Source organism: Gymnoscopelus braueri, assembly GCF_963280865.1.
Source record: "Gymnoscopelus braueri genome assembly, chromosome: 9".
NCBI classification, from domain to species: domain Eukaryota; kingdom Metazoa; phylum Chordata; class Actinopteri; order Myctophiformes; family Myctophidae; genus Gymnoscopelus; species Gymnoscopelus braueri.
In genome coordinates, this window is record NC_137610.1 from 9159987 (window position 1) to 9175406 (window position 15420).

General features: G+C 42.0%; 1 protein-coding gene across 6 annotated transcripts in view; it reads left to right on the plus strand.

The window, feature by feature from the left end:
• Window positions 1-15420, plus strand: part of lrrk2 (leucine-rich repeat kinase 2) — a 49058-nt gene that overhangs the window by 10088 nt on the left and 23550 nt on the right. For 3 of the 6 annotated variants that reach the window (XM_080436822.1, XM_080436827.1, XM_080436823.1), the window contains exons 7-18: window positions 1669-1800; window positions 3436-3555; window positions 5565-5725; window positions 7048-7127; window positions 7550-7689; window positions 8439-8568; window positions 9410-9534; window positions 11112-11239; window positions 12570-12714; window positions 12988-13127; window positions 14006-14134; window positions 15240-15410. In XM_080436822.1, the coding sequence (XP_080292948.1) occupies window positions 1669-1800; window positions 3436-3555; window positions 5565-5725; window positions 7048-7127; window positions 7550-7689; window positions 8439-8568; window positions 9410-9534; window positions 11112-11239; window positions 12570-12714; window positions 12988-13127; window positions 14006-14134; window positions 15240-15410 (1601 nt within the window). The remainder of the gene's footprint in view (window positions 1-1668; window positions 1801-3435; window positions 3556-5564; window positions 5726-7047; window positions 7128-7549; window positions 7690-8438; window positions 8569-9409; window positions 9535-11111; window positions 11240-12569; window positions 12715-12987; window positions 13128-14005; window positions 14135-15239; window positions 15411-15420) is intronic. The other 3 variants (XM_080436824.1, XM_080436825.1, XM_080436826.1) reach the window with 3 other exon arrangements.

Genomic DNA, 15420 nt, shown 5'->3' on the forward strand with positions numbered 1-15420 from the left:
TCCACAAAAACCTTATGCAGATAAATAGAAATTAAAAGTTTTAATGTTTAATGTGTGGCCTTAGACAATTATCAACAATATAGTTTTAATTTAAAACTATACTGTTGATAATTGTCTAAGGCCACATCCGGCCAGTGTTAAGTGAGGACGTAGCTGATCTGTGTGTCTTGTTTATGTTTATGTTTAAATTGCCCTCAGATTCTGTTTATGCGCGGTGCCAGAAGAACGCATAAACTTGGCCTAGTTTAACAGCGATAGGTCACTGGCCATTACATCATTCACCTCATCAGGCTTCTAAGAAACAGGCATTCATCACAAAGGCAAACACAAAGCACACTGACTTAACTCCCTCTTTGATCCACATTTATTTCCTTGCCTGCTCTAAGGACACTAGGATACCATCTCTGCACAAATCTGATTATGCTGCAAACCGGGGGGGATTATGTTTTGTATTGAAGACGGCGTAATCACATTGAAGGTGCTTTCAACATTTCTCCCAAAAAGTATTTTTCTTGTTTTTGGAAAAGGCAACACTGACTGGCTGTAATTGGAAGGCGCATTGCTTTGATTTGATTTATTGTAGGGAAGAACTGTGTTTTGCTGTGAACAACGTTTGTAGACACTGAAACATTTGGGAAATTACATTTATTGGTTGCTGGAATTTCTGTGGGGACTACACAAAAAGTGTGGGGAAAACATTACTTTATGTCACACACTGAACATTTACTTTGGAATAATGCCAAACTATTAAGTGCCATAGGCTAGTTGCTGATCACTATCACCACATGTAAAATCTTGACCAAATCTTAAAGGGATATTTCACTTTCACATAAAATAAACATTAAAAAAATATATTTAAAAAAAATGAAAGAAGTTATGGCAAAATAAAGGCCCCCTCACACATTAGTAGGACACTCTAATGCGTGAGGGGGCCATGAATTTTCCATTACTTTTTTCATTTATTTTTAATATATTTTTTAAATGTTTCCCCCCGCCGAAAGTGAAGTATCCCTTTAATGTCTACCGGACGGTACTCATTTTCTTTGTCCAAAAAAGGAACGAGAAAATTAAATGTCAACAAGTAAGAACATAATGGAATTAAAAACAATATTTTTGAGGTTCTGCGTGTCTTCTCCTCCGCGTCATCAGCGCCCATACCCTAGGTGGGGTTGGCGAAAGGGCCTACTCTGTGTGGAGTTTGCATGTTCTCCCTGTGTCTCTCAGGGTAGTTAATACCCTCACAAAAACATGTAGTAATCCTGGTCGCTATACCGCCTCCCCCATGACAGCCGGGGCGCCTGATGGAGGGGAAGGGAACTGGTTGGAATAACGTGTTCCTTCCACGCGCTACGTCCAACCAGGGAAACTCCCCCCTGTCAGGTGACAAGAAGGTCAGTTGGCTCTCATGCATTGAAGGAGGCATGAGCTCGGCCCTGACCTCCCTAGGCTGGTGAGGGGAATGTAGCGCCCAGGATCACTCAGAAATTGGCACCGGGTGAAAAAATAAGGGTTACAAAATCGCGGGATAAAAATTATATAAAAAAAATATATATATATTTCAAATTTGGTCCAAAAGTAGACCAGCAAAGTAAATATAGAAACAAAAAAAAGTACAAATGCAACGCAAGGGACACAGTCTAAATGAACTCCTTTGTGTTCCTCTCCCAGGCAGTAACGTTGAGGTGCTGATGTCAGGGGGAGCCAGGTGTTACAGCATGCTCATCACTGCCATGGACTCTTTCCCTGAAGTGGAGGACCTCCAGGAGACCGCCTGCTGTCTGTTCCGGAAGTTCATGTCAGGTTAGGATTTATACCTTGGTGGTTCAAATGGTCATACCAGGGACATTTGTCTGAGTATAGTCACAAAAGCTAATTTGGCACCTCATCCCTGTTGTAAAAAAAGGTTACGAAAAAGAGAATATTACTATTTATTTATGTATCATCTTTGAAATCCCACCCAGCCAGTGTTCTGTTCTGGAATTTTCATGCAGCAGTGGCATGTGGAGTGTCATTTTGTGGTTGTTACGGAGGTTTTGCTTAATCATTTAGTGATTTTCTTAAAGCAGATGTTGTAGTTCCCTTGTGTCAGTGGCATGCCACTTCCCCCAATCTTGCTTGAATCGATCTTCTTGGTGGTTAAATGGGTAATGGTGTGACAGCGACATACTAGAAATATCTCCAAAGGATCCAATGTGATGGTATCCTTGTGTAACACCCGGGATTTGAACCCGGGTCTCCCGCATGGAAAGCCAACATCTTAACCGCTAAGCCAAAGGGATATCCCCATCGCTCGGGGGAGATATTAGACTTTCATCGCCATCAGGCTGAGGTTGTGTACTTGGAGGTAATTCACACACTTTTCCTTTGCTCTGTCTCTCTCCACACTGTTTCCACACAGCTTGGGTTCATTTGTGGCTTCCCAACAAATCTCATGGGGGAAGTGGTATATTAAACTAGAATAAATCAAAAGGAATCATATTCTATACAGTATATTGGTGATTTATCTGTCAATTTATCAATTGTTTCATTATTTTACTGCACTTATCCTTTTAAACCCTATATACATTGTTGTACGTGAAAACATCTACAAGTTCACAACACATCACAACGTGAGGTGTTGTGAACTTGTAGATCTGCTATTTGTGTTCGCCTATCTTCACCAACTGTTCGTCTATCTTTGCCAAATGTTCTCCTAATAAGGCATGCCCTGAATAGGGATACTGAGGACTAATAAGGGTGCTGTGGACTTCAGCTCAGCCGTCAACACAATATTTCCTGCAATACTCGAAAAGGAAGCTCAAAGACCTAAGCCTGCACCCAACCATGTGCAGCTGGATATTGGACTTTTCTGTCAAGCCATCACACGGATGGGAAATATCATATGACATCTGACCCCTCCTGTACTCCCTGTAAACATGACTGACAAGACTGTATGACCACTCACGACTGCAATTAAGTACTACACACATGGGGCCTGATCACCAACGCCATTGAGACGGCCTATAGAGACAAGGCCAATACACCGCACTGGCGGATTGGTGCCAGGAGAATAACCTCGCTCTCAACGCTGGAAAGACTAAGGAAGGAGCTGATTGTGGATGTCAGGAGGCCAGCAAGTGTCATCTTAGTCTTGACAGCTGCACTAAAAGACTGTGGAGTACTTTTTATTTGGCCCGCCATCAGGCTGATGAACAAGCACTGAGCTGATATACTGCCCGGACAACATGGCTACTTGCCTGTGGCTACTGTAAACAGACCTATGACAGACTATGACTGACTTATGTTCATACTGTTATGCCGTTTTGCACTTGAAGCTATGTATGCCTGCTATCTATGCTGACCGAAGCCGTTATGCACTTTCATGTAGTTCTAGATTTTTCTGAGGCTGTAGTTGTGGGTGTTGATCCTGGTTGTGTTTGTTTTGTCTTTTCGTAGAGAGTTACTACAACATCCTGGTGCTGAATGGAGTCCAGAGGGTGGCAGTAAGAGCCTGTCAGACGTTCCCTGACAACACCACACTGCAAGCTGCTGCACTGTCCTGTCTGGCTCTGCTAAGTGAGCACACACACACACACACACACACACACACACACACACACACACACATGCACACACACACATGCACACGCACGCACGCACGCACGCACGCACGCACGCACGCACGCGCACGCACGCACACACACACACACACACACACACACACACACACACACACACACGCGCACACATGCACGCACACATGCACACATGCACACACACACACACACACACACACACACATGCACACACTTCTCTTCTCACCTAGTGCGAAGTTTCTCTGAGTCTATTTCTGAAACACACACATGCATATACATACATATACAAGCATGTTCCTAATTAAATCTTATTCTCTCTCACATACAGTCCACACCATACAGACACACAAACAAGCACACAATCACTTCCTTTGTAGCAGGGACGTACCCACTCAAGCTGTTCATCTAACACAAAATTAAAACACCACCATTTACAACCATGTTACACAAATGTATTAACTGTGCTTTCACATGCGGAAGGGGAAATTCACAACATGTAACATACAATGCCACATATTGTCCCCAAGGCAAATTCCGTTGTCATGGGAAAGAAAGAGGAAAGACTGGACATAAACCACTTAAACCCCAGCATCCCTATTCTGGGTATTCTTTTGCAGAAAAATAGCAGATCAGGCTCACAAGATTGTGTGCTAGTAGATATTGTGTGCTAATAGGCTATTTGCAGCTGCGGTTAACCAAGTATAGTATAGATTTTAAGTGGTTAACAGGCAAAGAGCCGGGACGACATACAACAAAACCTCCATGCGCTCCAATTGTGTGAAGCATTTTGTGATAAGCGGGGGGGGGGGGGACATTCCAACTTTGAGGAGACACATGAACATACCGCTAATCTGTCAAAACATTTTGTAGTACAAAAGAAATACAGACTATTTATACAGAGATTATTGTCACAGGACGTCCTGTTGGGGAATTCCTAGAATTCAGTCCTTACAGATGTAGCACATGCTCTCAAAGTCCATGGTGATGTGGACAACAGGACACACATTAATGAGTTTGTTAGATGTCCTTATTAGACGTTACATTACAGTCATTTAGCAGACTCTTTTATCCAAAGCGACTTACAGTAAGTGCATTCAACATACAGTAGGTAGGCAAGAAAACTACTAATCACCGGAAGTCTTATGTGCATTCTCTTCTAAAACAAGCAACTAAGAGTATACCTAGCGCTAAGGTAAAAGTGCAATATATCAGCTAGCTACTTTCTTAAACAGATGAGACAAATTAGCTTACATGTCAAACAGTAACACAGTGGTTCTCAACCTGTGGGTCTGGACCGCAGATGATTTGCTAATATGCAACATTGTTTTCTCAATCAACAGTAAACAAAATGAGACGAGTACAGGGTATCTGCATATTTCTAAAGTGACAATTTAAATCATTTAAAGACCTCTAAAAATAAAAAGAGACCATTACTGCAAGTAACCAACAAACTATGCTATAAAAATGGTCAAACATTGGCCAAATTGTCAAATATTTACTAAGACAGAGGCTAATTGAGGCTTGAAATTATTCAGTAAAACAAAATGAAATGCCTCAACTCCTAAAGTGCTTGTCAGGGTGGGGGGTCCCCAGTTCAAATATGATTCTTTTGGGGGGGTCGCGACCTGAAAAGGCTGAGAACCACTCAGTACTGTACACTTTGCATAGCTGCTGTGCTAAATAGCACAAGAGATAGTTACAACAGAACCACTGTATTGGTAATGGCTACTCATTTACAGTCTGGCAGGCTACAAATAGACTGACCTATAACTTTTTAGCCCCGCTAGGGGTGGGGCTCTAAGGTTGGAAATGTTGATTGTTCCTCCTTGTGTCCATCCATCCTAAACAAGATATCTTGCAAACTACTGCCACGATTGCCATGGAATTCTTTGTAAACCTTCATGCAATCAATATAGGATGGACACTAGCGCTACACAAAATAGTTTTACTATGAATTATTCTATGCTCTGTCTGTCTCCTCTCCCACAGCTGAGACCATCGTGCAGAGCAAGGCGGTGGCACAGCGGGGCCTGGAGGATGGCGAGGCGGAGGAGAACAGGGGGAAGGAGGAGGTGGATGACCTGGGTCTGGAGTGGATGGAGGTCTGCTGCACCGCACTGGAGCTCCATGCTGCAGAGCCTCATGTACAGGTCAGACTCAGTACTCAGATATTTTACTTAAGTAAAAGTAGCAATACCACAATATGAAAATACTCTGTTACAAGTAAAAGGCCTGTGTTCAAAATGCTACTTGAGTAAAAGTACAAAAGTATTGGCATCAAAATATACTTAAAGTACCAAACCTAAAAGTACTAAAATGTTTGAAAATAGCCGATCTACAAGCTCACGCGACGCGTTGTGAGCTTGTAGATCAGCTATTTTCAAATAGCCTTTGTATAAAATAGGGCTGAAGTGGTTAATGTATGTTTTATAATATAATAATGTATATCTGCAAAGTAACTACTGTAGTAACTAAAGTTTATTATCAAATATTTGTAGTGGAGTAAAAGTACAATATTTTCCCCAGAGATGTAGTGGAGTAAAAGTAAAAGTATCGAAAATTGGTAGTACTCCAGTAAAGTAAAAGTAGTAAAGTAAAATTGTACTTAAGTACAGTACTTGAGTAAACGTACTTAGTTACTTTACACCACTGGTCAGACTAACAGACATCTCTCTCTCGTTCAGTTTGGGTTTGGTGTGAGCTTAGTTCAGGTTAGTTTAGCCTAGTTTGTATGCATGTTTATTTTAGCTTAACATATTGAGTTTGAGATGAGTTTACTTTAGGTAAACTTATCAACGTTCCCAGTCAACGTACCAGGGATTCTCATCTGATGGGACCTGGATTTTCGCATCGGCCTTAACTAGGGGTGTGCCGATACACTAATTTCATGAAACGATACGATACGATATTGGGCTCACGACATCGATACGATATCGATACGATACGATATATGGCACTTTTTTATTATGAAAATATATGGGGGGGGAAAGCAAATGCAAACAAATATTTCCGTTTTGCATTATTCAGACATGCAAACTTGTAGCTTTTCAGCTACAATAGCCGTTTTGAATCCAAATAGGGCAATAGTGTGACACCTGACCCGAAAAAACAACAACATGTTGTCACCCTTTTCACCTCGGGGCTGTTTGCATGTCTGATTATTATTTTTATTTTTTTTCAAAACTATATATTTTTTCCCCAAAACGATACATATCGTCACGAAAACATATCGCGATATATCGCGGGACGATATATCGGCACACCCCTAGCCTTAAAGTCAGGATCCATGACTGCTAAAGTTCTTCTTGGTCCATGACCTGTCAGAACACCTTGGAATAACGTTGGTTCCCAGCACAACTGTTGAGAAACACTGCTTTACACTAAACAAACCGTGTCAGCTTTCAGCAATGTCCTGTTTGACACAACTTTCGTTTGTCTAATCTTCATGAAGTGAACCTTTTGCTTTCCTCAGGAAGCCGCATGTTGGGCCATTCACAGCCTGTTGTTACATGGAGATGGACTGAACCATTCAGCAGAGGAGCAGGAGGAAAGGTATGATTATGATGATATGATGATATTATTATTATTATTAACCCATTAAAAACGGGAAATCATCTGTGTCATTTTATATTTCTTTGGCTATTAAAAAATAGCAGATATACAAGCTCATCCGTGACGTGTTATGAACTCTGTAAAACGTTCAAAAATATCAGAAATCTGAAAGTTTGCCTATAATGACATGTCCAAAATAGGGACATCAGGTTAGAAGTGGCTAACAAACACGTGGGAAAATTAGGTTTTAATAGCTAGCGTAATAGAGCAAGATCAAAGAACACATACATACGCATCCAAACCCTTTGAAGGCGAACAAAGATCAAAGGCAAATAAATAAGGTCTGCACACTGCTCCCTTAAGTGACTTGTCTCATTTAGGCATCCAATGAGGAAACCACTCATTGTCATAATTGAGTTTAGTTGTGATTATGTGTTTGTTCTCAGAGCTCCCGTCCACAGACAGCTGATGGCATCCATGTTGCTCCACTCCTCCTCTCCCAGAGTGTTCAGCGCTGCTACCAGTGCCTTATGCACGCTCATCACACGCAACCGTGAGAAACGTACTGTACACTAACTAACATGTATTGACACCTGTGAATGTCATGTGGATGTACTTTATGGCCAAGTGAAAGAAAACATGAATAAACAGAATGATGGGGCACAGTATGTATTTGCTCCCTGACCCCTGCTCATAGGCTCCCTTTCAAACCAGGTATTTTTTAGATTGTCTGCAGTCACAGTAAAGACATCTTTTGTATTTTTGTCATAACCTGTCATCACGTGACCTGTGTTGAAAGTTTTGACGCTTTTGCATTTTTTCCCCCATAAATCAGTGCTATTGAACACCCTTTACGTCTGTGTGTTGGTAAAAAATATATTGAACCAATGAAAAGTATTAAAAAGTGCTTCTGACAAAACCAGCTAACTCCATTGGATCCTCAAACTTTCTGCTAAACCAGTTAAGTCCACCAAAGGGTGGTGGAGTTAGCTGGTTTTGCTGACTCCATGCTCCACCCCCTTTTGACCTCCAACCTCATTGTGAGCTTGGAGGTCCATTCAGCTGTTCTTATCAATGATGACCAAAACCTCCTAACTCCACTTTTTGTTTAGTTTTTTTCATTTCCTGAAAAATGAACATTTTGGAGTTAGCTGGTTTCTGCCCGACAGCAGAGATATTATAGTATGGCTCTATGGGAACTCTACCTTACTGACGAAGAACTGATATCATCCGGTCCCACTGTGATAAAACACCCCCATTTGGCGCTCCAAATAATATATTGTATAGATTCACACGTTATTGTTTGTGTAGGTAAAATGCGTTCTCTGCTGCTGTCCAATGGCCTCCATGTGAACTTGGTGGAGATGATGAAGAGGCATGCCACTTCACTGGAGGTCTCCACCAGTGCCTGCAGACTTCTCCATCTCCTGTTCCAGGGCAGGTGAGGGGTCCACCCAGACTTTCCTAACATGCTACTCTATGGAGTGGGGTGTGACGTATTGAGAGCAAGGTCTCACCGTCTCATACCAGTATCTGCACCCTATTGCCTATTCTTATGAAGGGTTTCAATACAAACTATGTGTGAACTCTTGATGTTGGTGTTGTAGAGATTAGGACACACCCTTATCCGTGTTCGTGTCAACTCTGAAGCTTTTTTTGAGTAATAGACAAATAAATCTCGCCTGCGGCCCCTATAGGCCGTGGTACTCCCGAGTTTTATGGCAATCTGCCCATTGAGATATCTTCTTTGCACGTGTAATTTTTAGCCTAAGGGCTATGCTAAAGGAAACGACACATCAGCTTTATTTAGGTTTAGGTGGAACATCTTACTGTATATTGTATATGAATATCTACACATTCTAATGTATAAACATCTTTAAATTAGCACCCTTTCCACTGGTTAAAGAATTGCAAACCCCCCATAAACAGTTTTTGAAAAATTGAAAAATACATTTGAAAAAAGAGAAAGAAATGGGTGGAGGGGGGTGCAATTTTGGCGCTCCCACCAGCAGATGGCGCCCTAGGCATCTGCCTAGTTTGTCTATGCCTAGAAACGCCCCTGGGCGGAAGCATTTGAAAATTGTGGGAGCCAACACATCTGTCTCGAGGGACAAGGTGCACAGCTAAATCCATGGCAATCCAACCAGTACTTTTTTTGATCAATGTTTTGGGACCAAAGTGTTGGACAGACAGACTGACATTGTAATCCCCAGCGCTAGCGGGGCAAGAAAATGCTATATTTGTTCCGTTTGAGGAAACGTGTTCTTGTGTGTCTTATGCAGGACGGCCAGTCTGGATGAGTTGAATATGGCCATGGGTCAAATCCTGAAAGCCATGAAGATCCACAATTTTGAACCAGAGCTCCAAATTGAGGCCCTACAGGCCAGTCTCACCTTCCTCTGCCCAGGTGTGTGTGTGTGTGTGTGTGTGTGTGTGTGTGTGTGTGTGTGTGTGTGTGTGTGTGTGTGTGTGTGTGTGTGTGTGTGTGTGTGTGTGTGTGTGTGTGTGTGTGTGTGTGTGTGTGTGTGTGTGTGTGTGTGTGTGTGTGTGTGTGTGTGTGACACGGAGAGAGAAAGAGAGAGAGAGAGAAAGAGAGAGAGAGAGAGAGAGAGAAAGAGAGAGAGACGGAGAGGGAGAGAGAAAGAGACGGAGAGAGAGAGAGAGACAGAGAGAGAGAGAGAGAGGGTGATGTCAAAGTGATACCATCTCCACCCTGCTCTAAAATTAAATGTAATGAGATTATAATAACTTTATTTATATATATTGCACCTTTTGAAAACAAGTTACAAATTGCTTTACAACAACAACAGTAAATATACAATAAAGATAAGAAATTGCATAACTAGTACAACGGTTCATAAATTAACCCATTTTGGGCGGGAAACCCTATTTGTAACTATACCTTTCAGGACGGGAACCCCTTTTGGGGTTCCTGTTGCTATGTACAGTATATAGCAACATACATTTAGAAAAAAAATTGAAAACATATTTGAAGTTTTTCCGAAAACTTAGGTCAGGATTTAGAAGGCGTTTTTAGAATCGGCCTCAGGTCTAAATGGGTTAAGAAAAAGCTGTGCGATAGAGGTGAGTTTTTAGAAAGATATGAAAGAGGACATTGAGGTTGCCTGCCTGAGATCCCTAGGCAGTGAGTTCCACAGCCGAGGGGCCCGAACGGCAAAAAGCTCTTTGTGACAAGGCGAGACTTTGGAACCGTCAATAGGGCCCTGTGTATGATCTTAGGCAGATTGTTTTGGTGCATTCAGATCTCCAATAATTAGGACGATATGCAGAATAAGCCTTCTGTAGAGGATATCCTGAATAAACACTTTAATTAGATTAGTTAAATTAGATTTGTGTGTGTGCGCGCATGCACACTTACAAAGTAGACTTAAATAGATGGGCCATTATGAATATATCCTTGGCAGGGAGTGTAAACTTCATAAAAATTAATGTTCTGCCCCATTTTTGTATACCTGTTCCATGGTTTGCCAATCTTCATTCCCTTTTTTGCTTCAAATTAGATAAACTAATCTCATAATTTATATGGGGAGGAAAGGCTATGGGAATCAAAAAAGACTATCTACAAGACTTATCTAGACCTAGATCTGACAGTGGACTAGTTTTACTCAATTTGATGTGTTATCGCCAGCCTGCTAATTTTTCTAAATTAGTTTGTTGGGTTCAGAACCCCGAGTTGGATTGGAGCAAAAATGAAGCCAACTTGAACCTGTGCCCCCGGTCTATCTTTATTTATATTTATTAGCCTTAATCTCATCCAGCCTATCTCTCCCAATCGGATTCCTCTTCTGTTGTGAACTTTTGACAAACATGGTCTCAGTTTAAATCCTTTTTTCGGCTTCTGTGAATTAGGCTTGGACTCAATAGATTAAGGTTGTACTTATTTTATTATAATGATAATTCAGACCATTGTAAGATCATTGTGAGCTTATTGATCTCTTGTGATCTTGAACATGTCATTCTCAGACAGGAGTCTGCAGGAACACGGCGGCTCAGTGGCAGACCCAGACACTGTGGACATATCACTGAAGGTCCTGAAGAACCAGTGTGTCGTGGAAGGGGCTCACACTGTCTACCTGGAGGTCCTCAACAGGGTAGGGACTCTACAGAGAACCTCTCACAAACACCACACCCGGGAAGGGACAGTAAGCAGCAGAATACAGCAATAGTAGCTGTTGGGGTCATCCTTTTACTAGTTAACTGTGACCACATTTACGCCTGGCATTTAGTGACACTCATCACTTACTTATCCTCAGGGTGTGGCTTGTAATGCATTATACAACAGGTAGTTCTGACCAAGCAATCTGATAGGCTCTCTCTACCCGGGCTCAAACGAGCATGACAGCACACCTAATATAAAAATCAGCTGTGCTGCTCAGACACAGTCTCGCAGAGCAGAGCCGGCTAAGTATCTAGGCTAGCAGTTTGCATGGGAAGTTTAAATCTGTCATTACAAAATGTGGAATTTCTATCGAATATCTTAATTACAGTGAGTTTTGTTTCTCTGTGTGTTCAGTTTTTGGAAAGGTTCTCTAGTGCACAGCCATCTCAATGTTGGGTCTGGACTGGCTGAGTAAACAGGGACTCAATATTCATATTGTGGGGCGAAATGCCCCACAATATGAATACATTTGTACACGTTTTATTTTGATGGTAACTGTTGTATAATCGCAATATTACACTCAAGGGTGGCTTTATTGTGATTATTGGCACTTCAGTGCTCTGCCTCGTTCCTGACCCCATCACTGTCGTTCCAATAATCACGATAGCGCACACCCTCTCGTGTAACATTGCTGAATTTGGCCACATCAGTAATAAAGTATAAATGCAATGTGTCTCCAGTCCACATACAGTACAACAACGTTGCGAAACAAATATGAACAGATACAAATAGGAAGTACACATAAAGTAAAAATGATAACAGGCTGCTCGGATGTTAAGTTAAACCAGGAGCAGGGGACTTTTAAAATAGTGACTAAAATAGTAACAAATGACTCAGTGTGGAAAGCAGTGAGTATTGTTGTCAACAAGAAAACAAGATCTGCTAAAACAAAAGACACATTCAGAATCAGAAAATGATCTAGGACGTGGCAATACGATGCCTGATATTATGTTTGGAATGTTATGTAATGTAATAAAATGATCAAATTGATTTAATTATGTGCCTGACAAACATACCTTAAAATAGAAACGGTGGATAAAAAAAGAAAATGCTTTAAAAAAAGCCAATAGCAAAAGGAAGCCAATTGATCGTGTGTGTGTGTGTGTGTGTGTGTGTGTGTGTGTGTGTGTGTGTGTGTGTGTGTGTGTGTGTGTGTGTGTGTGTGTGTGTGTGTGTGTGTGTGTGTGTGTGTGTGTGTGTGTGTGTGTGTGTGTGTGTGTGTGTGTGTGTGTGTGTGTGTGTGTGTGTGTGTGTGTGTGTAGTTTATCAGCAGTGTGTACATACAGGAGTGTGGTCTGAAAGTGTTGTCTTTTCTGGCTGACTGCTCTGGTGCAGTGGACCTCCTCTGCCAGCAGGGGGCGATAGACACTGTGCTACACACGCTACAGATGTTCCCAAGGGAACGAGGTAGGTACTACTGCTGGGATATGATGGTACATATCCCCTCATGATGTGTTCTTACAGTGCTATTTATCCTCACTGCTGTTTTGAAATGTTTTTAAGGGCCAGTCAATGGTCAACGTAATCCATTCTTAGTCTCAAGGATTGTGTGATTTTGGTAGAATGATCCTCTGACATAACTAAACAGGATGCGTCACATTTGTCCCTTACTGTCAGGACTAACATGATTAATGATTAAGTTACTAATGGTGACATTACTCACTTCCCGGTGTCCCACAGAGATACACTACTGGGGCTTGACCCTGCTCTACTACCTCGTGTCCAAGAAGAAGCTGTCCAGAATGATCGTACCAGTTCTGGCTTCAGTTCTGGTCACCTCCCTGGTCCAGTACAAAGAGGACCCAGAGATGCTACTGAAGGTGACCTGGATGTGTGGCTTTGATGTTGATACCATTCTGTCATGGACAATATCTCTCACAATGTGAGGTCGCAGTTCCTCAGTCCATTGTGTATACCTCATTATTATAATCTACCTATGTTAGGTATAATGTATACAATATACAAGAGGTGCCGTGATACAGACTTGAATAACTAGCTGTTCCTTTGATCTACAGAGAAATATCAGCAGATGATACATGTGGTGTGCAATTAGATAATATTAGCTGATCTATTATAACTGTTACCAAACACTTTCCAAAACTTTACATAGAGTACATGGTCTTTTGAAGAAATGCAACAACTTCAATCTTTCTTGGCACACACCTGAGATTGGTCAAAATGTCAGTGTTTAGACTGAACAGGCACCCAAATGCCATATTTTAATGGATAACACAACTGAAATGCTCAAATATCTGAAATTGTATAATCTTTGGTACCACTCCTGTTCACCAGGTAAGCCTGGTAACCATGGCAATTTGTCCACCACTTTGTACCATTGCTATATAAAGATGTAATTTCCTGTTCTTGCGCTAACTTGAAAAAGACGGCAAGGTCAAAACGTCATTCTGTTGCTGCTGTGAATAAGATTTGAGTATTTTATAAGAGAGTTGCGAGCCCCCTCTCTTGTTTAACACAACTGAACAGACATCAAATGGTGTGGCACAGTTTGCATAGCATTCACCCATTAGCAGTACATCCCATACAATAGTGCTAACTGCACTTTGCACCCCATTGTGGTTGCCAACTGTTGAGTACAAGTTCACAGTGAATTAAAACTGAATCTTTATCCCAAATGCTATACGATATTATTTTGTTTTTTGGTAGTGAAACTGTTGTGTTGCTGGTCATGTTTCTGTAGGGATTCCAGGTGGCTCTGAGGATGTTAGATGCGTGTTCAGGAGCTGCTGCTGAGCTGCAGAGAGAAGATTTTGACAGACTGATTTTTACACAGCTCAGAGAAGACACTCCCGATCAGAGCAACAACCCAGTAAGATGTTGGCTACACTGTAAAATCATCAGTGTTCATTTAACTCTTGAGTGTGTGTGTACATTGCATGGAAACTTTCAACACCAAGATTGTTTGGGCTACTGCCCAGTGCAGCCTTATCAGTCATTGATTGTAACAGAAAATAAAAGTAGAAGTCACATGAGGATCTCGAGATCCACATGGGAACAGCGTCATCGATGACGTCAGTCTCTTTACGGCAACATTGTTGCATGGCTCCCAATTTGTGCAAGGTTTCGGCCCAATCCGAGCCCCCTCTTTGGAGCCACGCAAATTAGGTCTAACGGGAATCACCCCCTTTTCCTTTCCTCTCCTTACCTCTCTGTATCAAATAGGCTCCATGCACAGCAACCACATTGGAACTAAACTGGTTCTCTTCTTACTTCCTTCACAAGTGTTACCAATGATACTAATGTATCATTGATACTCTGTTCCATTCTGTTCAAACAGAGTCAGGGTGCTCATATTGTGCATGTTGGATCACTGGAAACACTCTGCTACACCAGTGGGTCTCAAAGTGTGGTCCAGGGACCCTCGTGGTTCCCTGGGGGGTTTCCAAATGGCCTCTTACGGATGTGTAACTCTGAGAGTGTACAAATGGAACCAAATGGACCCATTACGGGTCCATTTGGTTCCATTTGGTTCCATTTGGTTCCATTTGTACACTCTAAAGGTCCTTACACACCGGGGCGATTTTTTTCATGCGAATATTACGTTTTTTTTTTAAACCTTATAAAGTCAATGCAAGCTTCCACACCAGTTTCGCGGAGCGAAAAAAGCGTCTTTTAATTATTCGGAACGAGTCCGAATTTTGCGTATATTCGCATATTCGCCGGTGTGTAACCGCCTTAAGAGTTATGGGGGTCCTTGAAATTAAAACGTTTGAGAACCACTGTGCTACACTAAATGGAACAGAGCCTTCATTATATATGACTGCTGTGCATAGAGCCTATTACATTGCTGAGGGACTTTTATTATGTACATACTCAATAAAAATCAAACACAACTCTTCTCATCCTGCTCTGTGTGTGTGTGTGTGTGTGTGTGTGTGTGTGTGTGTGTGTGTGTGTGTGTGTGTGTGTCTCAGCTCCGCAGGTCAGCGTGCCTGGCTCTGTCTAAGATGTGGTGTGACACTGAGCTGCGGTACAGCATGCTGGAGAAGGCCTGCGAGGACGGAGACGCACTGATAGCCGAGTGTCTCATCCAGATGGGAGCCGACATCAACAGGAAGACCAAGACGGAGTCCCTCATCTACCAGGTGAGAGAGA